The 21,831-nt window shown below is 35.1% G+C and overlaps 3 protein-coding genes and 1 long non-coding RNA gene across 14 annotated transcripts; 1 reads left to right on the top strand and 3 right to left on the bottom strand.

Annotated features, from left to right (window-relative positions):
* Positions 1-924: 924 nt before the first annotated feature.
* Positions 925-4,920, bottom strand: LOC18099903 (ankyrin repeat-containing protein At5g02620). Of its 7 annotated transcripts, none has more exons than XM_024604283.2 (7): positions 4,793-4,920; positions 4,177-4,589; positions 3,897-4,096; positions 3,132-3,593; positions 2,746-2,904; positions 1,955-2,400; positions 925-1,756 (listed from the first exon to the last, which is right to left on the bottom strand). In XM_024604283.2, exons 3-7 carry the CDS (start codon positions 4,027-4,029, stop codon positions 1,115-1,117), a joined length of 1,842 nt encoding a protein of 613 aa, XP_024460051.2. In that variant the 5' UTR covers positions 4,030-4,096; positions 4,177-4,589; positions 4,793-4,920; the 3' UTR covers positions 925-1,114. The 7 variants fall into 7 exon arrangements, with proteins under 7 accessions (XP_024460051.2, XP_024460056.2, XP_024460057.2 ...); XM_024604288.2 differs by having other exon boundaries at positions 3,897-4,087; XM_024604289.2 differs by having other exon boundaries at positions 3,897-4,072.
* Positions 4,921-7,037: 2,117 nt separating this feature from the next.
* LOC18099902 (arogenate dehydrogenase 1, chloroplastic) lies at positions 7,038-11,277 on the top strand. Of its 2 annotated transcripts, none has more exons than XM_006381025.3 (3): positions 7,038-8,241; positions 8,990-9,989; positions 10,252-10,688. In XM_006381025.3, exons 1-2 carry the CDS (start codon positions 7,136-7,138, stop codon positions 9,963-9,965), a joined length of 2,082 nt encoding a protein of 693 aa, XP_006381087.3. In that variant the 5' UTR covers positions 7,038-7,135; the 3' UTR covers positions 9,966-9,989; positions 10,252-10,688. The 2 variants fall into 2 exon arrangements, with proteins under 2 accessions (XP_006381087.3, XP_024460050.2); XM_024604282.2 differs by lacking the exon at positions 10,252-10,688 and adding an exon at positions 10,702-11,277 and having other exon boundaries at positions 7,039-8,241.
* A 1,813-nt stretch (positions 11,278-13,090) lies between these two features.
* On the bottom strand, positions 13,091-16,171 carry LOC18099901 (protein SRG1). Of its 2 annotated transcripts, none has more exons than XM_052453913.1 (4): positions 15,673-16,171; positions 15,014-15,261; positions 14,505-14,832; positions 13,091-13,454 (listed from the first exon to the last, which is right to left on the bottom strand). In XM_052453913.1, exons 1-4 carry the CDS (start codon positions 15,901-15,903, stop codon positions 13,365-13,367), a joined length of 897 nt encoding a protein of 298 aa, XP_052309873.1. In that variant the 5' UTR covers positions 15,904-16,171; the 3' UTR covers positions 13,091-13,364. The 2 variants fall into 2 exon arrangements, with proteins under 2 accessions (XP_052309873.1, XP_006381086.2); XM_006381024.3 differs by lacking the exon at positions 13,091-13,454 and adding an exon at positions 13,865-14,263 and having other exon boundaries at positions 15,673-16,168.
* Positions 16,172-18,504: 2,333 nt separating this feature from the next.
* LOC18099900 (uncharacterized) lies at positions 18,505-21,106 on the bottom strand. Of its 3 annotated transcripts, none has more exons than XR_002982458.2 (4): positions 20,635-21,106; positions 20,306-20,526; positions 19,033-19,595; positions 18,505-18,931 (listed from the first exon to the last, which is right to left on the bottom strand). It is a non-coding gene; the product is annotated as an uncharacterized LOC18099900 (long non-coding RNA). The 3 variants fall into 3 exon arrangements; XR_002982460.2 differs by having other exon boundaries at positions 18,505-19,185; positions 19,270-19,595; XR_002982457.2 differs by having other exon boundaries at positions 18,505-19,595.
* Positions 21,107-21,831: the final 725 nt, after the last annotated feature.

Below are 21,831 nucleotides of genomic sequence, written 5' to 3'. Positions count from 1 at the left end.
AGGAAAAGGAAAGCACGTAGATACTTGTAGACTGCCGGGCCAAGGTACAATTTTAATTGTGTTTCATGGCAAAACAAAACATTTCAAGCTGAAACTCTATTTTCTAGGAGAGGTACAAAGAGAAGGAGTGATTTATTACAAAACAGAGAATCAAAATGTTGATATCTTGACCAAGACACTTTCCAAAGCTAGGTATGAGTTCTTGAGGCAAAGGCCTTGAGTCTGCAGCGCCAAAGCCAAAGAATAGTGTTGAATGATGTCCCAAGAGCTGCTGACGTGGAGATGAGTGGGCTACTGATGTTTGAGAAGTGTTGAGGTTTAATAAAACACATGCTGAACTGAAGTTATCAAAGTTTGTTAAGCTTGACCTAATCTTCTACTATTTTTTCTGTTATGTAACAAGTAGCAGCTGATTTCGCTGTATTCTTTAATGCTCTTTCTATTTTGATAAGTTATATAAATAAGTACTTTGATAAACAATAAAAAATATTCATATAGAGAAGTTTCAAAATTAAGTTTGTTTTGCCAGCCTTGCACTTTATTTCTGTCAAAAAAATCTACAGAGTTTTATTGTTTGATTAATTTTAATATCTGTTATGGATCTCCATTTTTGGTCATCGGAGGAGCTCTTTTGACAGATTTTGTCTCCATTTCCTTCTGATATTTTCATTAATAAAAAGAAAAAAGAAAATAATTCTTTGGCTATACATTTCCTTTTCCCCGGTGCCTTTTCAACAGGTGTAACAAGCTGTGACGTTCATGAGTTGACAACTTTTCCTTCAATTGAGGTATCATTCTAGCCAACTGCTAATCTTCTAATGCCTATTCTGATGCCAATCCGCTATCCCTCTTCAGTATAATAGATTGCAACTTGAGCACAGATTTGGAGGATTTGAAAAGTGATCTCTTAGCAATCTTGGAAAATTATAATAATGAGATTTACTTTCCATTTTTGTACTAATACCATTTGAAGACTTTAGTGTAGTATATATATCATACAATAAACTCATCAACTATTTTGTGAGCGCAGTAAATTACACCACCTTTTCTTCACATAATGAACAGTAGAACATGCAAGGCACACAATCAATTCAACTTGAATATTTGAAGTATGCTAAGAAACCTTTGGCTTGACTCGTTTAGAAAAGAGAGGAGACTTATTTGGCTTGAAAAGTGACCGAGACGTATAAGTTGAATGAATCATGTCAAGGAATAAACGGTAATGCTGCCAAATGAAGAAAATGACTGGCAAAGAAGCAACGACAACAATAGGGATTGAGAATTGTTGTAATTTATCTTTGAAAACGAGGAAAAATGCTGCAACAAAGGCTCCCATCATTGCCCCGATTGATATAAAAAGTGTTGTGAGTCCGATAATCAACCTGTTAGGCAATGACCAAAGAAAATTTTGTTCTGCGTACCGAGAAGTGCGAATTGACAAGAAGGTTATCAAGGATGAAGCAGAGGTTACTAGAGATATTGCATCTGATATGACAAAGAATTTGAATGCAGGTTTCTCAAGGAAAACAGGAGTCCCTTTATCTTGTATATTACCTCCTGGCAAGGTAAAAGCTGCTGCAAAAACCACAGTGGCAATAAGTGTTGCTACAAGCATGCATGAATCGGCAGTATCTCTCATCCATTGCTCCCCTTCTTTCATCAAGTCCTTGTGCTGTTCTATAAATAAAGCTCCTGGAGTTTTCCCATGAATATTTTTTTCTTCAATGTGCCGTGGTTGAACGACTTTTTTCACTTCCTATAAATCATGATCATGTAGAGATCAGACTGCGAGATATTCATATATAGAAGGAGAATATTATAGCAATATTTAATCACACGTGCATATGAACATCGATCTTATCCGCCTATCATATGATGGACGAATAAGGTTGGCTTAACGCATATGACCTACAATCAAATGTATTTTTTTGATGGAAAGAGAGAGAATAGTCACCTCGAACCACAGCAATTCGCGTTGCAGTTGTAAAGCTGCTCCTGGTATAACATTAAGTCGACTTGGTGATTCCAGTACTTTTGCGGCCAAATGCAACATATTATTTCCTTCTCTATCTTTGTATATTGTCATCACATTCTTAATAGAACCAATCTGGTATATCATCTTTAAGATGTCCTCGTGACGATTCAAGATAGCAATATGAAATATGCTATACGTATTTTGATCAACTTTGAAGATCAACTCCGGATACAAGCGAATAAGTATTGTTAGTAAGTCAAGGTTCCCTCTTTCTGCAGCAGTGAAAATCAATGGCCAGGGTTTTCCAATCTGGCTAGAGATTGTTGAATCATCCAACAAGACAACTTGTTCCCAAAGGTACTGGATTAGGTCAAGTGCTTGTTTGTGCATAAGTTTCTTCATCTGTGCCAATTTGAAACCTGAAACTGAGAAATTGAATTGTGGGAAACGGGGTTAAGTTCTAAATCGAAGATGTAAAATATAAATGTAGTTCACCAACGGGGTTAAGTTAAAAATGTGATAAACTTTCTTTGTGCATTGTTTATTTGGATACAATTAATTTTATATTGTGATGATAGAATGATCAATGCTAATTCCTTGTAATACACAAGTTTGCAAGCTTGAATATATGCATCCATGAAAAAGAGGTATAAAGTGATCATGAATATGATAAAGATATAAAGTTGATCTTTGGCATTCTCTAGCCGGCTGAGATTTTTGGATTGGTTTCTTTCTCAAGAAATAGAGATTTGGAGCATCAGAGAACTAACATGGGTCGAGGCATTTGTTCCAAAATCCTAGAGGACTTTGATCGACAACGTTTGAAGGCATACAAGACTTTTGGGCAAGTGCATGCAATGCCGTCAGCTGATGTTCATCACGAGCATAGGCCAACCCGGGATGTGCTTTTAGAATTCTCAACGCAACATCTGGCAATAAAGCATTAAAAAATATGAAAACAAGTTAGATCTTGAAAGGCTTACGAATAAGATGTTTCAGAGTCGAATGTTAAATTTCTCTTCCAGATAGTAGCAATCACAAACTCGAACAGTTTGATTTCATTTGAAAGATAAATTCAATATCTAAATGGTATCAAGCTATCAAACATTGCATGTTCATCCATACATTTAAAACGTAGAAAAGATTTAATTCTCACCATATATGTCACTGTTGATCAAAGCAACAAGTAACGTTATGCGATCGCTATCTGTTAACTGCTCGTTCGTTTCATCATAAAGATATGACACCATCCCTCTATGCCCCAACAGAGCTGCCATATAAATTGGTAACAGGTTTTCTCTACCTCGAGTCATTGCCAAATCACGTCCTGTCTCCATCATGACTTTGGCAAGTGCCTCAACTCCAGATATAGCAGCAAAGCAAAATGCTGTATTGCCCGCCTCGTTTTTATAAGTTAAAGCCTCTATGCTCATCTTTCCAACAAGCTGTTTCACAAAATGAGTGTGCTCCGCTGCGGCTGCAATATGGAGAGCAGTCTCCCCTCGCTTAGTTATTCTAGCATTAACTTCTCCTCGAAATGACTCATAAATGCCTTCAGCTGTTTCCCAATCACCACTCAGAGCGGCATGATACAACTGCAAGTGTCTTCTTCTTTCCACTGTCGAGAAGAAATAGTGGTGGACAAGTTAGAATAGTTCTGATTTTGGTCAATTTCTCCTCTTCAAAACCTTACGTAATTTCTGTAGAATTTCTAAAATCACGCACAAGTCATTTTTGTTGCAGTGACAAAACACGAACATGAATTACATAGAAAGCTGACTATAACTAATAAGTATAACAGTGTGTTTAATCATTGAAAAAGTTACTGGATATTTTTTTTCTCTCTACTGGCCATGGCAAAAAGCAAACCCTCACAATATAAAGTTAACAAGAACAATAAACATCCAACTTAATTATTTACCTCCATCACCAGTAGGAAGTGGTTGTTGAGGGGCTACTACGATCTCGATATTACGGTGATGTTGTCCTGGCCGGACACTATCTGTAGCTGCATTAATGTTATTGCCACTTGTAATCTCCGCTGCTGCCGCCATGCTTCCCGGTATACAAGGCCGCCTTGACTTCCAGGGATCCAGCCTAATAAAAATAACCCTAAAGCATCTATTTAATAACCAGAAAAGATGAATCAGGTAGCAAAACATAGTTTAATCATTTAATGATCAAATATCTCAATGACGTACCTCGACCTGGGAAAATGTTTGACTACGGAGAGGGAGGTACCAAGGACTCTGCAAGAGCATGGAAAAGGAGACGTGAGAAACTTCTTTGTTTTGTGTGGTCGGGCTCTCTTTTTTAAATCAAACGGAAACTATAAATATGCCCTTCATCTATCTGATAGCTTTTGATTTGGTCCTTTTTCTCTTAATTCAGCCAATTCTACCCTCAACCTGTCCAGATTGTGCTCATCTCCTTCTTCCCCAAAACACACACGCACACACACTGTGAAATTTCACAAGAAAGTTGTCGTATCTCGACTTTTCTTCGGTTTTCTCCCTTTAACCTTGTCGATTTTAATAATTCTAATTCATCTTTAACACCAACTTTATTATCACACAACAATTGTCTTGAAGTTCATATCTCTTATCACGAGGATCTAGTTAAAGAGAAAAAACTTCAAAAAAAACTCACGATTATGGAGAAAAATAAAGAAATAATTGTATTCATATCTTTTATCATAATAATTCGTTCTTTTATTCCACGATAAATGATATTTTATACCAATTTTCATGTCAAACAAAACTAAGTTTCATGCAAGATTTGAATTCAAAATTAAAGTAAGGAAAAAAAAACACTAACCTTCCTTCTTGATCACTAAACCAACCACCAGAGGTTATGAGATAATGAAGTTAGCACTGAGATCACATACATGAGTTTCATAAGTAATGTCCGAAAGCAGGGGCGGAGCTGAAATTATATAATCAAAACTTAAGATATAATTTATTATTAGAAAACTTATCTATTTAAAATAAAAATATATTATATTATACTATATTTAAACACTAAAAATATAAAAATTAAAATATTTTATAGAACCGGACCCCTGCTCAACTCCCCTGTTCCGCCCTGTCGGGAAGAGTAACGTGGAGGGAAGGGATTGGACTACTTTGGTGCTATAAGGAAGAGAACAACCGAATCAAAACCTAACAAATAGGTGGAGGATATATCTGTAGTTTGTCCTAATTAATAAAACAAGAAATTATATAAATAATTAATAAATCCGGTCCTGGCACGTTAAGGTGTAGACAATTTGAGAGAAGTCCTCGTCAGTTTAAGTATTTCATAATTACAAAATAAAAAAAAAATTATGATATGTTGACAAAAGGAAAGTTCTTTTCCTTTTATGAATAAATTTGTTCGGAGAATATGAAAGAAAAAAAAGAAAGAGAAAAGAGAGTGACTCTATTTAAAATGAATAGTGAACATTCCCAAAAAAAAAACCCCTGCCTTGTGTGTGTTTGATGAAACGACGTTGTTTTTATCAAGTTTCAGTGTTTCACTTCGGTGCTCTTATTTGAAACTCTCACCTTCGGTCCTCTTAATAAAATGGTCAATTTCTGAAAAAAACTTGAGGCAGTTGGTTGGAGAAAGACAGAAAATGATCGAAACTTTGATCTTTTAATGAAAATCGAGCATTCATAACTTCCATATATATATAAATTTATATCAAATAATAAAATAAAATAAAATAAAAAGAGGTTATAAATCCAAAGAAAATAAAAATATCATATTAAAAAATTAAATTGAAAAATTAAAAAATAAAGATAAAAAAGGAGGCCAAAAAATTCAAATGACAAATACAAAAATCCAAAGGGTTTGTCACTGCCAAAAAGAATGTTTGGGAATGCGGTGGAAATTGTGTTTTTTAAAAATTTATTTTTTTTGTGTGTTTTGAATCGTTTTGATACGTCGATTTCAAAAATAATTTTAAAAAAATAAAAAAAATATTATTTTGATGCATTTCACCATGAAAAACACTTTAAAAAACAATCACAACCACACAACCAAACATGCCCAAAGTAAATAGACCCGAGGGAGGCTCACAAACCAGAGTTTTTTTTTTCCTGTTTTTTAATAAAAAAAAAACAAACAATAAGTCATTTATCTTCTCAAAATAAATAATCCACACCTCCCAGTTTCCAACCCACGAACTCTATATTATACACACTTGTGTTGTTTTTTTTTTTTAGAAAAATAAAGGCAGACAATAGGTCATATGTATTCTCAGAATTAATAATCCATGCCTTCCAATCTCAAACCCGTGAATTCTATATAATATACTCAAAATTTTCTATGGTTTAACTTTAATATTGGAAGAAATTATTGTGAATTTTCTATCGTTTAGCTATTTTTCCAGGAATCATATTTTACATACAAAATCAAAACAATTTTTGAAGTTACATTTTATGTCATCACAAAATAAATCAATTAAAAAATTTAAATTATCACTATATTTTAATTATAGTTCAGGTTGAGGAATTGGAAGGATTGGCTTTCTGCTCTCCCAATTCTAAAAGGGTGGATAAATTGTTGGGTCTGTCCCGGTTGGATTATTGTTGGTGGTAATTTTTGTCATTCATAGCTTTGTGGGCACAGAAGTTGAAACAGAGGAAGAAAACGCAGCAGATGGAGAGGGCAGTAGAGGTGGGGGAATAATCCTTCCTTACAGATGAAATCAATTGAGGAAACGAAAGCAAATTTAATTTAATCCAACCACCATTAAATCCGAGCACAGAGAAATTACAGAGAATTTATTAAATTTAGTAGGATGGGTGTTTGAATTTATTAAATTTAGTAGGATTCAATGAATTTATTAAATTTAGTAGGATGGGTCATCCCACTTCATTCTGGGATGACCCAACAAGAAAGGGCCAGACGCTTGCAATGGGTCAGAGGCTTGACATACGAGGCTCCCACAGCTATAATGTAAGAGGGGCCTAAGCATGAGAAAGGTGGTAATGGTGATGGGCATTGTGCTCCGTGCTGAGTCCTAGCAACTGTGTGCAGAAACAGTGTATAAAGAACGTGCCGAACAAAGCTGCCACAGCTGTCTTTTAAGACCCGAGCAAGCACTTCAAACTCAAACTCCATTGTTTCTCAAGACAAGAGAGGGACAGTTGTCTCTTTCTGAAGACCAAAAAAATGCCCTCTTTCTCTTCTCTCCGCCTTCCACCTCCAAAACCTTCTCTTCTCTCTCTCTCCCCTGTCCCTCCCTGTTTACCACCGTCAAAATCTCTCATTTTCACTCCCAGGATCAAACCCATGACCACCACAACCCTCTCTCCCCGCCTCCAATCCTCCTGTTCCTCCTCCGCCACCAAAGCGAACCCAAAAAACCAAACCCAAAATCCCTCTTCGTACGATTTAAAAATAGCTATAATTGGCTTTGGCAACTATGGCCAATTCCTCGCCAAGACCCTCATTTCTCAAGGCCACACAGTCCTTGCTCACTCAAGATCAGACCATTCTCTTGCAGCCAAATCCCTTGGTGTCTCTTTCTTTTTGGACCCTCATGATCTCTGTGAGCGACACCCAGATGTCATTTTACTTTGCACGTCAATTATTTCAACTGAAACAGTGCTAAAGTCTTTGCCTTTACAAAGACTAAAGAGAAACACATTGTTTGTTGATGTGTTATCTGTGAAAGAATTTGCTAAGAATGTATTGCTTGATGTATTGCCTCATGATTTTGATATCATTTGTAGCCACCCCATGTTTGGTCCTCAGAGTGCAAAACATGGGTGGGATGGTCTTTATTTTGTTTACGAGAATGTGAGGATCGGTAATGAGGAAAATAGAGTTAATAGGTGTAAAAAGTTTCTGGAAATTTTTGAAAGAGAAGGGTGTAAAATGGTGGAAATGAGTTGTCAAGAACATGATAAGTATGCCGCGGAATCACAGTTTTTAACGCATACTGTGGGGAGAGTGTTGGAGATGTTGAAATTGGAGTCCACGCCGATTAATACTAAAGGGTATGAGAGTTTGCTGGATTTGGTGGAGAATACTTCAGGGGATAGTTTTGATCTGTATTACGGGTTGTTTATGTATAATAGGAATGTGCTTGAGATGTTGGAGAGGTTAGACTTGGCCTTTGAGGATTTGAGGAAGCAGCTCTTTGGAAGGTTACATGAGGTTGTGAGGAAGCAGCTGTTTGGGAATGCGGAGAGCCGTAAAGTCGTGCAAGAGAATTACAGTAAAGGGCACCTCAATGGTGCTGCTGCATTATCATCTAGTTCAAAATCTGTGAGGTCAGTGTTTAAGCAAATTTTTGGGTTTTTAGTTTTAGTAAGTGATGTGGGTGTTCTTGTGCATTTCCCATCCTGTTGTTTTATCATGGCATTGATATGTTTTCTTAGTGCTGATTCTCATTCTAGTTTCCCATCTCAAGATTGAAAAGCGAAAGGTACTTGTAATTAGGTATAGGATCTCCTGTAGTTTGTGCCTGTCATAGATGCTACCTATGAACAATTTAGGGGATCTGTGCTATACTTGTTTAGAGATATGAATTAAATTTTGCTGTTTGACTATTGTGAAGATCACCATGTAAAGGCTTGTATATTCTGGAGTGAAGAGATCCCACAAAAATGTTTGACACATTATGAAAAACTTGAGGAATGGTTTCTTTTACTTAATTCACTTAATTAAAGCTTGAATCCATCAATTCAAGTAGCTCTCATGTTAGACAAGAGATGCAAAAGTTATGCCAAAATAACAAGAAAATTAATGGTATTGGAGAATGTGTTAAATTGCTAATAGAGAAAAAGCAGGTGTCACTTATTTGTCTGGAAAACTTGTGTCCGTTGAGTGCACATATGCCAAATGATAGGGTAGTTTTCACAATTTACCAGGGGGAAAAAAAAGAAAAAAAAGGGAGCAAGAAGTCCTCAGTTGGTGGTTGGTGTTAGGGTAGGGATGGGAAATTGCACTCTCTGGGATAGTTTTGACTGCCGAAACCAAATGAATGATCATTAACATAATTTTATCTGAACCTTTCAGATTTCAGGGCTCTGCCCAGACATACAAGTACGAGGCAGAGAACTCAAGCTGCTCTGATGACAGCTCCAAGATCAAGATTGCTATTGTTGGATTTGGAAACTTTGGTCAGTTCCTTGCAAAAACCTTTGTTCAACAGGGTCACTCAGTTTTAGCCTATTCTAGAGCGAACTACTCTGATGCGGCTCAAAGGCTTGGGGTCTCTTATTTCTCTAATGCAGATGACCTCTGTGAAGAGCATCCAGAAGTGATTGTTCTTTGTACTTCTATTCTCTCGACAGAAAAGGTTCTCAAGTCATTACCATTTCAGAGACTGAAGAGAAGTACTCTTTTTGTTGATGTACTTTCAGTGAAAGAGTTTCCAAGGAATCTGTTTCTTCAACATTTACCATCGCATTTTGATATTCTCTGTACTCATCCTATGTTTGGACCTGAAAGTGGTAAAAATGGGTGGAACCGGCTGGCGTTTGTTTTTGAGAAGGTCAGGATTGGAAGTGAAGGTTCAAGAGTATCACGATGCGATAAGTTTCTTGATATTTTTGCTCGAGAAAGATGCAGAATGGTGGAGATGTCTTGTGCAGAGCATGATTGGTATGCTGCGGGATCACAGTTCATTACACACACCATGGGACGGGTTTTGGAAAAGTTAGGAATGGAGTCAACTCCAGTTAACACTAAAGGCTATGAAACTTTGTTGAATTTGGTGGAAAATACAGCTGGGGATAGCTTTGATCTGTACTATGGTTTGTTCATGTACAATGTAAATGCAATGGAGCAGTTAGAGAGGTTGGATTTGGCTTTTGAATCATTGAAGGATCAGCTGTTTGGACGGTTGCATGGAGTTCTCAGGAAGCAATTGTTTGGGAGTTCAGACAACTCTCAAGACTTGAGTGAGGAACCTTCGGATGCAAAATTCTCTCAAAATAGTGCTGCACTGGTGTCTTCTTGTTTGGAGACTCTTAATGCTGAAAATAATTAACATCTATGTACCTTTGCATTATTGGTAAGTGGCAAAGGCATTTCAGTGCTAATCATTTCCAAGTTTAATTCTTCTTTCGCACCATCTATAACTGATGCTGCATCTATATTATTGCCCTCAAGAAATATCAAACTTGAAATCCTAGAAGTAGAGCTATTAATGACAGAACCATTCTGTTAAAAGGGAAAACGTCCTTCATAGTTGTTCTAGTTTTTACATGTCTAAAACCTTGAACATCAATATTATTTTTAGTAAAATCTTTGACGGGTCTTTCTTATTATATCAGGTCTTTGTCGCCATGTTATGTTGATTTTTAAACAAATTTGTCAATCATTGTTCTGGGAAACGATGTTTCCACTCCCCCAGTTTAATTCCACTCCCCTAGCAGTGCTATTATAAGCTTTGTGGGAGTGATGAAATACACTGTTGAGTGGTGATATCTGCACCGCACCCTGTTGTACAATGTATCATTGAGTACCTTTTATTCTCAACAATCTCTCAGATTTCTCTTGTGAAAGTTGGTTGTTAAATGTTGATTAATAAAATATAGGTCCTCCATCAGTGGCTCTCTCTTGTTTTGAGTGTCATGTTGAATCATTTATAAAGACAACTCGGAAATGTGTAACACTGTCATACTGTCTCATCATAGTTCAATCATATCGTTCAATTTCTCTTCTTGTTTCTTCTCTAGATGTTTGCAAGGGTAATTATTAATCATGTGTCATCTCTGTCACAGGAGTTTTGTGCTGCTGGGTAAGTTGGTAATTCCAGCTAAACAGAATCGGCAGTAGAGAAAAATTGTATTTAAGCCACTAGCTGAAAATATTTTTGCAACTTGCTGGAGGCAATGAGTGATGGTGAGAAGAGGCGTATATGAAGATGCTTCCATGACGTGTGATGTAGATGGGGAATAAAATTGATCCAGTGTGACAGTATCTCAAGGACAAGCAGAAGTTCAAGTATGTGAGAAGATCCCGGGCTCGGTCAAGTTTAGTATCAAACTGATTCTCTTTCTCTGGCCTTAAGAAAAGGGTTTTTGCACAAGCCATTGCTTAATATGAAGTTCGTTAAGTTCATTCTCCTGCAATTTTTAGGTTATTTCTCCTTCTCTGGTTTCACAGCCTGTTATTTGTTGTATCTTTTTCGTGTCGTAGGTAGGTGAGTTTGTTGTATCATTTGTTTCAAGTAATTGTTAGGGAGCTCCATTTTTGTTCATCAGAGGAGCTCCTTTGACAGATTTTGTTTCCAGTTCCTTTTGATGTTTACATGAATAAAAAGAGCCAGAAAAATTCTTTGGCTATTTGTCACTTTACCAGCTTTGTGCTCCTCTTTTCAACAATTTTCAAGCATGTACTAGCTTTGAGTCTGTATGGCGAGAGATGTGTCCAATGGAATATTGAGGAGCTGAGGTTTGCATAGGTTTGAACAATACAGCAGGTCTTGACTCAGGTTGGCACGCAGCGTCTTTATTCTATACCTGGGTGGAATCATTAGTTCGATTTTCTTGTCTGTCTCGTATTTGTTTACGTTTTTTTGGCTGGCCATGATCAAGGCAACATATTTTATGCTTGCAGCAGGATTCCCTGCACTTTGTATCATTTTGCGCGTGGAAAAGGCCTCATTAAGTGAATTGCTAGTTTTTTAATTCGGACAATCTTGATTTTAGTACCTTTTTAATGGATTGGAATGTTAGCGCTAATTCACAAGCTGGCATGTGTTGACCAGTTTTAAAGCGGTGAAGTGTTTGATGATTGGTCAACTTTCTCCAAGCATCTCTTTGAGATCGTTTATTTTGACGTCCTTTGCACTTTTTTCTTCTTCTTCTTCTTGATAAATGAGAATTATCATTCAAATAAAAAAAAACTCCCGGTTTTTGCTTACACCAGAATACCTGGGGGATTGTTCATAGCCTCTTGCAGAGTATTGGACTTTTGCAGAGTTTTTGCAATTACATATATTTTCTTTTTTTATTCTTCCCCATGAAAAATCTTTTTATAATCAACTTGACGCCTAACTAATTCTGGGAGTTTTTAGGGTTTGGGTTTCTATGGTTAAAAGATTTGTGAACAAAGAAAATTTATGCACATTTCTGAACTCCCTCAAAGGAAAGGTTCCTAGGGCTAGAACTTCCGGTATGCGTTGTTGTTGTTAATAATAATAATAACTCTAAACGGTGATTTCACCGTATGCACACTGTGCTTCTTACATTTCACTATGAACTCACTCACTATGTATTTTTTATTTTTATTTTACTCATCAAACTTTTATTTTAGATGATTTCATCCTTTTACTTCCAAATTAAAAACCAATTACTTCAGATTTATTGAGGAATGGCAAGATTGAAATAAAAGGATCAGCATGAAAATGGTGGATAAAATAGGTGGCAGGTTCGTAATTGGGTAAAAAAATTCACTTTGATCTTTCAACTTTTCAAATTATAAACTTCTAGCCCCTTAATTTTTCAAAAATTTAATTTTATTACGAAACTTCATTTTCCTTATCTTACGGTCCCTAGTTTAAGACATGAGAAAGAAGGTGGCTGAATTTTAGTATTAGGAAGAGTTTTAGTTAACACTGATTCCGACCACGAACATGATCAATTTTGATGTTAATAAATTTTATTCGATGAAAGGAGTTTATCCTGAGTGTTATTTGCCCTTAACCTTGCATGAGATTGTACATATGAGCTCGGAAAGTGTTTTGGTTTCAAGTTAATTTTGGTTTTCAGCGTTATTTGAGGGCATTGATGAGTTTGTCAAGGTGTATTGGAAAAAAAAGAGGTGAAAATTTAGTTTTTTGGCATAAAAATCTTATGGTCTGAATTTTCGGTGACCCTTTTTAGTCGCCTGGAATTGGGTTTGAACCACCTGCTTATTTTTTTTAAAAAAATTAAAAGGCGAACAACCCTTAATAATAAAAAAAGAGAAAGTCAACTCGAACCCATAAGTCTGGACTAAAAGGCCCACACACGCTGCTACCTGGGTCAAGATTTGCGCACCTAGGCTTTTTTTCTCCCATTTGTTTATTGAGACTAAGATAGTCCCATGCAAATAATGTAAGAACAAATTACAAAGATTAATTCTAAAAACAAATATATTTTTAAAGAATTAAATTGAAAAAAAAAATTGAAGGAAGGGAAAAAATAGAAAATACTATTCATTTTATGAAAGTAGCTACAGTGAATTCACACAATCTTTTAGGTTTTTTGTAATAATTGTAATGTGTCCAATGGGCTATTGAGGAGCCGAGGTGAATGTAGTTGTGACTTGTGACCCTTTGCATAGGTTTGAGCAGCACAGCCAGAGAGGCAATGACTGAGGTTGGCAGCGTCAGAATCTTTGTTTTATCAGTGTTTTATTCCTGGATGAATCTGTTTGCAGGATTTTCATATTTGTCTCATTATTTATTTTTCTTCATTTTGTCTTCCACGTTATTACTATGTAACTTCTTGTCTGGTTTGCAGCCATCATCTCTGTGTGCCAGGGAAATCTGCACGGGAGAGTTTTCATGTGTTGAGAACACCCCATGAAACTCCATTGTTGTGATTCCAAGACAAAGTGTCTAAATTTCTAAAAGGTTGTGTATTTTACATCACAATTTCTAACAGGTTGTGTAATTTACCTCACAATTTCTAACCGTTTACTTATGGATTGTCCTAACCTACATCCATAAACCTGGTTTTCAAGAGAGTGACAGAAGTTGCAGCTGGATCCTTTAAATTCTCATGTCATGTTCATTTTAGGCTAGCTTTATTCTTACGGTATTTTTTGAAGCTGTATGTTTTTTCTTCAATTCAATAATGCATGCTTGTGTTTTCTCTATCTACTTTCCATTTCCCTCTTTCTGGCTACTAAATGGCCAGGTTACAAGTTCTTGTTATTCTATAGAATGAATCTCAATTATGTTCCAACAAGAAGCAGAAACATTGCTTTCCAATCTTTATCTGATAATCCAGGTAAGGTAACAAGCACCTCGGCACCACAAATAGTCACGGATTGCTATGGTTTTTCCCATGTCTATTGTTACACCACAAAGGTTCTGTTATTACATATGAAAAAAATTTAAATCTTCACTGCTTCTATTGGCCTCTTCCCTTGCTGGTAGTATTGAAAGTAGATACTAACATAATCTTTCACCTTCTTGTATAAACTTGGCCTCGTTTCACTGATAAGCCCATCTGCCGGTTTGATCTCTTTATCTGAGTCGGGAATGCAGAACACAGCCAGAGTGTTCCTCTCCTTTTCTGTGTTTGTCACCACCCTGTGAACAGGGCTCTTGAATATTCCATTGCTCATTATCTGTGTGTATCATTGCATACCAGTTATGTAAGTCTGTCAATTGTGAACTTATATTATAGGTTCAATTGCTTGAAATATTTTAAGCACAAGCTAAACCTATTCTGTAATGGAGATTTGTTGCCTATATCTTGTGAAGTGAAATATGAATAATTAAAGCTGAATTTGGGGAGAGAGTTTACAGTGTAATGCCATTCGCTCCTGCTAACAAGAAAAATAAGCTCTTAAAAGTAATAGAATTTACCTCTACTTGATCTCCGACATTGATTAGAAGAGCATGTGGAATGATGGGAACTCTAAACCACTGGTTGTCTTTCAGGAATTGCAGACCTTCCACTTCTTTGTCCTGCAAGAGGAAGGTAATTGCCGATGCATCTGCATGTGGCTTAACGCCAAGAATTCGATCTGGCCTTGGACATGGAGGATAGAAGTTAAACCTTGCAGCCACAAGTGGTCGTTCTCCATACTGGTCTAAAAAGCTGCTTTCCTCCAAATTCAATGACATTGCCATGGCTCTAAGGAGAATTTCATTTATCTCTTGTAACTTCATGGTGTATTCATTTAGGGTTTCCCTGCAGCAATGGTTAGGAACAAAGTTAGCTCAAAGTCTTAACCATGCATTGGATGGAAATTGCCTCATTATCAACTGTAAGTTTTACCAACTTCATTGTACTGAAACTCAGTAGATATGACAATTTTTCTTTTAACACTGAAAATCCAGTGAATAATTTGGTAGTAGTGTGATTCAATTACCTAAAATCTTTAGGATTTTCGGGCCAAAATTTGATCTTTCTCTGGTCTTCTGGGCTAATAGTAAGATACAATCGATCAGACCAGTCAATCGTTTGGTGGTCTGAAAGAATCATGTCATTTCCATACCCTTCAATGCTGTCAGCTTCTCTGGAGTATTTCTGCTTATCTTCCATCGACAATGCGAAGAATCGCTTGCTTACATCACGAATTTTGTCTAAAAAGGAACTTGTCATCCCATGATTTACTACCTGAAACATTGAAATTAATCAATTCTGATTATGAAGCAAGACTGTAAGAGCAAGCCAGTTCTACAGGTTCGATTTTATTTATTTACACAATGAAGCATGTAATTTAGATGGAAGAAAATATATAAAATCCGGGTTGTCTTCATAACTATCCAGTTTTTTGTTAAATCTTGTTATCAGATAAAAACCTGAAACGCAGATAGACCTAAACTTGCTTGGCTAAAATACTCAATCCAGATAACGTAAATTAGAGAATAATATCACTTCATCAATCCAGTTGACCAGTATCGATTATATCCTACAAATCTTGTGCTATCTTATGTGACTCCTTATTCACACTCCAACTATCCTTCTGATGCTGAAATCATATTGAAATAGACATGGTATAAAGAGTGAGTTCAGAAAAGAAAGGACCTGAAAGCAGCCCCATGAGCTGGCAGCTAAGTGAAATTTCTCGAGTTCTTGTGCACTGGTTGATGGAGATGTAAGGAGACCAAGATCAACAACTGGAATATCGATTAACGGAACAGAAGCATCAAGGACTCCAACATCATTTCCTTTACAGAAATACTTCACTGGTGGTTCTTCCCCGTTGAGAGCCATTTCTTGGACTGAATTTGATATCAACACTGCCTTGGCAGCCATGTTATCTCACCAGCAGCTGCAGAAAACTACTTGCTTCGGTCGCAGTAAAGGTGGTATTATCAAAAAGGGTGTGAAAACTTCAGCTGTTCCAGTGGATTGTACAGCGAAGGAAGATCTTGGATTTATCTGCGGTTTAGGATCTATTTAATTAAAACTTGATCTGTTGTTATGATGCTGATCTTTTTTTTTCTTTTTTTTTTGGTAGCTGTGGTCAAAGAATGGGGAATGGCACTCGCATTTGCAGCCCCTTCAATTTTGTCTGCCTTTATCCACTATTCTATTCTTGGAGTCAACATGATTTTGGAGTCCCAGTTCACCATGTGATCTAACACAGTTCTGCATGGATGAACATGTTTGGTTTTGATAAAAAAAAACAATTCTAACTGATTGGATTTTTTTTTTCTTTTTAAAAAATGTGAACCAGATCAAATCAAATAAAAGAACTAAACTGATTGTTCGGATTGGTTTTACATTTGTTAAAATCATATAAATTTAAATTAATGAGCATTTAGTTGAGTTATTTTTTATAGATTTTGATATAATGGGCCTTTATTTTAAATAAGTTTTTTTTTATTGTTTGTTACTTTTTGGTTCAGTTTGTCTGAAAAACTTAAATTTTTTATTTATTTTCTACCCAAATTATCCAACAAATTAGAAAAATTGTTCAATTTGTTTAATTTTAGATCAATTTTTATAGATATTTTGTAATTTTCTCACCCCTTTACGTTTTTGTTTTTTATTAGAGAATAGTTAAACGATAAGTTCATCACCTCTTATTCTGTTTATTAGAAGAAGAAAAAAAGTTTATTATTATTATTATTAGATACATAATAATTGAAAAACAAATATTAAAATTAAAATTTATAATATTATTTAAGAACTATGTAAAAATTTAAGAGTAAATGAATTAAAATATTAAATTTGTTTTAATGTAAGAAAATAAAAAAATAGATGTCTGATCCACTAGAAGCACGTATTGGCCTAAATATCAGGCCCTGCATTTGGGTTGGCTTTAATTTTTTGTATGAAAAGAATAAATGATATGTCACCAACCAGTTATTTTTTTGAAAAAAATTATCATGGATAATGTGTCGTCTGTTGTGATGGACAACATGTCACTCATTTGCCTAGTTCTCGGTAATCAAAGTGGCTGGGAACTGAGCAGAAAATCAAATTGTATATTTTAGATCAAAAAATCTATTTTCAACCAATTTTTCATATAAAAACACTTAAAAAACACCCTACAAACCTTACTAAACCCACTTTTCCCTTAAAATAACAAAAAAAATATTAGAAATCAAGAAATCAACTCGAGATCACAAATTTTCCCAAACTCCGATCTACATTTCTAGCAAGATGAATGCTAAAACCACCACCACAAACTCCTCTCGTCGAATAGTTATTTTGACATCAAACTTGATTATTTTAATTACCAGAATAAAGCAATCAATAAATTTTTTTTACCATTATTTTTTAGCTATGCGTTGTCTCTCACCTAAAGATTGAAAAATAAATAAAATATTTTTTTTTTTACTAAAATAAAAATTACCAAGAATTTAGAATCAACCTTGATTTTTCATCGTGTATGACATCTCAATCATTTTTCTTTTAATTTGATATTTTTATTATAATTTCAAAACTAATTTATGCTACCTGGGCCATAAAAAATTGAGAGAGAGAAAAGCGTGGAGGTCATCGGGTTCACTAAAAGCATTAAGTAATTCTAATGATTGAGATTGAGAAAGTGGGGTAATTGGTCACTATCATAATATAATATGATCATACAAGCTGCCATCCATGAGAGATTATTTTAATGTTGAAGTTGCAACTTTCAAGACTGGAAATTTTGGTAGTATCTCCTCCTTGCCTTCAGGCAGATTACGAGAACTGCTAAAATGCCTGCTACTTACAGATACAGCACAAGCCCTTGAAACACAAGGCATAAGATGCGCCGACAAAAACCAGCTGAAACCCATCAACTGGAAAAACCAGCTCAGACAGCGAGGGGAACTTCCTTTTTTTAGTTTTTACTGTGTCCAGTGCTATCTTCCCATTTATTGGAAGCATTCAGAGTTGATACCTATCAGCATAACTTTTCTCTTCTATCAGCCATCGAGCTGCTTCGCTGTCGATGTAAGATTGTCCTTTGTTTAACTTGACCTGAAGCTAGCAACGGGATTAGAGACATTGCAGCCCGTTAAACGGGTTTATATTATATTCTGATCTCGGCTGAAAACAACAAAATCTTGACCGGAAAGCCACCTCAGTTCACAGCCTCTCTTGCTAAAATCCTTACATTTGAGGGTATTCTGTCTCCCTTTAGCAAAGCTAAATCCAGACATTTCTTAATCCTGTCAGCTTCAACAATTCCTCGTCATTTGCTTTCATACTCGCTTTTTGCAACCAACATTGCATTTATGGAACTGCATCAGAAAGGTTACGAGGTGTGCATAGATGATAACAAGGATTAGAAAATGTTTTCGGCTATGGATGGAGTTCATGGTTGGTATCTGTGACTTCAGGTGATCATTTTATTCTATCAGGTGAAAAGGGCATGACTATTTAATATATGGAAATGAAAATAATACAGAGACAAATTAATTAGGGAGGAAAATTATTGGATTGCTTAATTCAATTATAAAATTTATCAACCTGATCAAATACAATGTTGTTAATTTGAACAGGTAATTTATTATAAAATCACAAGATGGAACCATGGCTCTACGATGACCCTGAACTCCAATAATTCAGTAGCTTTGACCATTCAACTTTCAAAATCAATTAGCTGAACAAGAAGCAACAGAGTGTACACCACGAGGAAATTTTTAGCGTGTCAATTGCAACATTGCCTTTCTGGTGCCACTCATAGTAGATGAGGCCATAATTTTTAACATTTCTGTGTCAATTGCAACATTGCCTTTCTGGTGCCACTCATAGTAGATGAGGCCATAATTTTTAACATTTCTGTATAGTCTTGGTCTTTGCTCATCCACCAAGCAATCCACTGGGCCAATATCTTTTTCTGGGTCTGGTTCGTTGAATAAGACAACAAACCATTTTAATTCAAAAACTTAAATTATTAGATGAGATCTCAAGATATAATTTATATAATTCTGAGTTCGTTACTACCCGTAGCAATGGACTTCTGAACATCCCATCACTCATTATCTGCAATGTTTCAAAAAACCAGTGATAAAATTCAGAAATGTGGCATGCAGGAAACTATGACTGTCGTCCTACGGTCCTAGGCAACTGCTACTTGTTCACTGGAGTCTTGATTATCTGACGATTATATACTTCTCAAGTTTCAGATTTTCATGCAAAATACTTTGTCAATATAGCCATGCCAGAAAGACAAGCATATACCTGCATTTGATCTCCGAGATTAACAACAAGTGCATCGGGAACTATGGGACTCTAACCCAATTATCATTTATGAAACTTGAAGTCCTTCCACTTCTCTGTCTTGCAGCAGAACTGTTATGCCTGACCTATCACTACGAGGCTTTACACCAAGAACAAGATCAGGTCTAGAACACCTTGGATAGAAATTGAACATTCCTCTCACCAATCCTCTGTCACCAAACTGGTCTGAAAAGCTTTCTATTCTAAATTCAGTGACCTTTCCTTGGAATTAAGAGAGAACATCCATCACAAACTTTAATCTCACTGCGTATTCGTGGAAGATCTCTCTGCAAGGAAGTAATGTAGAAGCTCATCAGAATAAGATCATAATGGATTGGTAAAGCTAGTTTCTACAACTACTTAGTCTAAAAGGGATGTTATGCAGGCGGAAGCTAATAGGACAATGATAATATAAAAAACATATAAAATTTTAACAAGTAAAAGATATTGTAAATATAAACTCTAAATTCTCAATTATATTCTTTAAAAAATAAGTGTATGGTGGCTTCTTTCTCATGAGATTTACAAAATCTTTGAATAGGCCAAGAAACAAATAGTAATCTCAAAGCATAAAAAATTAAAACAAGATCCAAATTAAAACAATAAATTTAAATGAATACAATAAATAAATAAAAAACATAGAAAAATAATAAAATTAACCCAAACAATAACTTCTAACTTGACGATCCTATAAGAAAATTATCACTAGAATCACTTGGAAAAATCTAATGCTAAGATCTCTTGTATCTTCATTTTAAGGTGCTACCTTAGTCTTGCACGACCAGATTTACGCTTGAGTTTAAAACTATCACACCGGTCAATAAAAATATATGTTAGACTATCAATATAGTCTATTAGATCAAATCTCATCAGCTTGTATCACATCCTCTCTTGAATGCTCAGAATCTTTGATTTTTATGAGCCCGCTACACAGGATGACAAACTATCAGTCAGCATTCGCATTTGGTAAGATCTCAAACAAGAATATAGAGTTAACCTGAAATCATTTGGATTTTCTGGACACAGATTTATCCTTCTTAAATCTTCTGGAAACACCCCAAGAGTGAGGCGGTGTGACCAGTGCAGAACTTACTTTTCGAAACTGTCCCTTCACTTCCATTCACTGCCCTGGCGTATTTCTGCTTCTCTTCCACTGTAATGCAAAAAACAATGACGTGCAATTTCGAGGAATGAACTTGACATCCCATGTCCTATTTCCTGAAATCAAGAATCCTTGACGTTTTTCAAAGCTTGAAGAAAGCTATGCAAGATGAAAGATTATTCAAATTTTTTCGCAAACTCTTAAATGGAGAGAGAAATTGTTACCTTAACAGCTACCTTTCCTTTTCTGTAATTCAATTATTTAATCTATCAGCTTGACCAAATATATGGAGTAGTTTGAAGAAAACTCTTCTTAGATGGCTATAATAAGATGATAGAATGGAAGATAGCACTACAAGGTATCACAGCAGAGTAATTTTCTGATAAAAAGAAGATGAAGAACCAAATCATGTGTGCTAGTATTGTGATTTTTAATGGAGTTAGGGTCTCATCTCACCATTGATTGAAATCTGTGTGTATCCAGGATAGTTTTACCAAGCTTCTCTTTGTGGGCAGGTAATTTCAAAGCCATCTTTGCTCATCTTTAAGCCACAACTGGTTCAAGCTTCTCTGGTTGGCTTTTCTTTGGCCTTTTTTCCCCCTCGGTGAAAGTGCTAAAAGCTTATATATCCAGGATAGTTTTTCAAAATTTGTTTTACAAACTGGTGAAGAAATTCAAAAAAATCAGATTTCCTTAAAGAATCACAATCTTCGAAAATGCTTAAGAAAAAAAATGAAATTATTAGAATTTAAATAAATTCAGAAATAAAAAATATCAAAAACTTACGAAATTTCAAAGATATTTAAGAAATAAAAAAATGAAGATTCTCAACCATTAAATTTTTTGAACAGATTTTAAAAATTAAAATTATTTTTATAGAAAAAAATAAGTTTTGTAAAATATTTAGGAAATTATAATTTATTAATTTTGAATATGTATAGCTATTTAAGTTTTTTTTTTATTTCTCGAACATTTCAGAAAATTCTGATTATTTGAATTTTTTTTCTTAAACATCCTACAATTGATAATCGTCTAGATATGTTGTACGCCTCTGCTGCACACCAAGTAAAAAAAAAAACTAACTTAAAAAAAGTGATAGGTTAAAAAAATTAAAGTCTCGAGTTATTAGATTAGATCAAGCAGTAATTTAAATAATATAAAAAATAATAACAATAAATAAATTGACAAAAAACCAAAAAACAATTATACATAAACTTATCCGGAATATCAAATAATTTAATATTAACCTACTAGAAGAAAACCACAAGAAAATAAAAAAGTAAATTTTCTTTTAAAAAGAAGAAAACATCAATTTAAAAAACATAAAAAAAAAACCAAGAAAATTATTTGCAAATGTCAATAGATGAAATTGAAAAATATTTATAATTTAATAGTTATTTATATATTAAAAAATAATACGG

The sequence above is a fragment of the Populus trichocarpa genome, chromosome 6, assembly GCF_000002775.5.
Source record: "Populus trichocarpa isolate Nisqually-1 chromosome 6, P.trichocarpa_v4.1, whole genome shotgun sequence".
Classification (NCBI taxonomy): Eukaryota; Viridiplantae; Streptophyta; class Magnoliopsida; order Malpighiales; family Salicaceae; genus Populus; species Populus trichocarpa.
This window is presented reverse-complemented; position numbering and strand designations above follow the sequence as displayed.

Coding starts and splice junctions, on each gene's coding strand:
- LOC18099902 (XM_024604282.2), top strand. CDS start 7,136: ATGCCCTCTTTCTCTTCTCTCCGCCTTCCACCTCCAAAACCTTCTCTT. Junction 8,242..8,989: donor TCTAGTTCAAAATCTGTGAG/GTCAGTGTTTAA, acceptor TGAACCTTTCAG/ATTTCAGGGCTCTGCCCAGA.
- LOC18099903 (XM_024604283.2), bottom strand. CDS start 4,029: ATGGCGGCAGCAGCGGAGATTACAAGTGGCAATAACATTAATGCAGCT. Junction 2,401..2,745: donor GAACAAATGCCTCGACCCAT/GTTAGTTCTCTG, acceptor TCAATTTCTCAG/TTTCAGGTTTCAAATTGGCA. Junction 1,757..1,954: donor GCGAATTGCTGTGGTTCGAG/GTGACTATTCTC, acceptor CATGATTTATAG/GAAGTGAAAAAAGTCGTTCA.
- LOC18099901 (XM_006381024.3), bottom strand. CDS start 15,903: ATGGCTGCCAAGGCAGTGTTGATATCAAATTCAGTCCAAGAAATGGCT. Junction 15,262..15,672: donor GCTCATGGGGCTGCTTTCAG/GTCCTTTCTTTT, acceptor TCAATGTTTCAG/GTAGTAAATCATGGGATGAC. Junction 14,264..14,504: donor ATGTCGGAGATCAAGTAGAG/GTAAATTCTATT, acceptor TGATACACACAG/ATAATGAGCAATGGAATATT.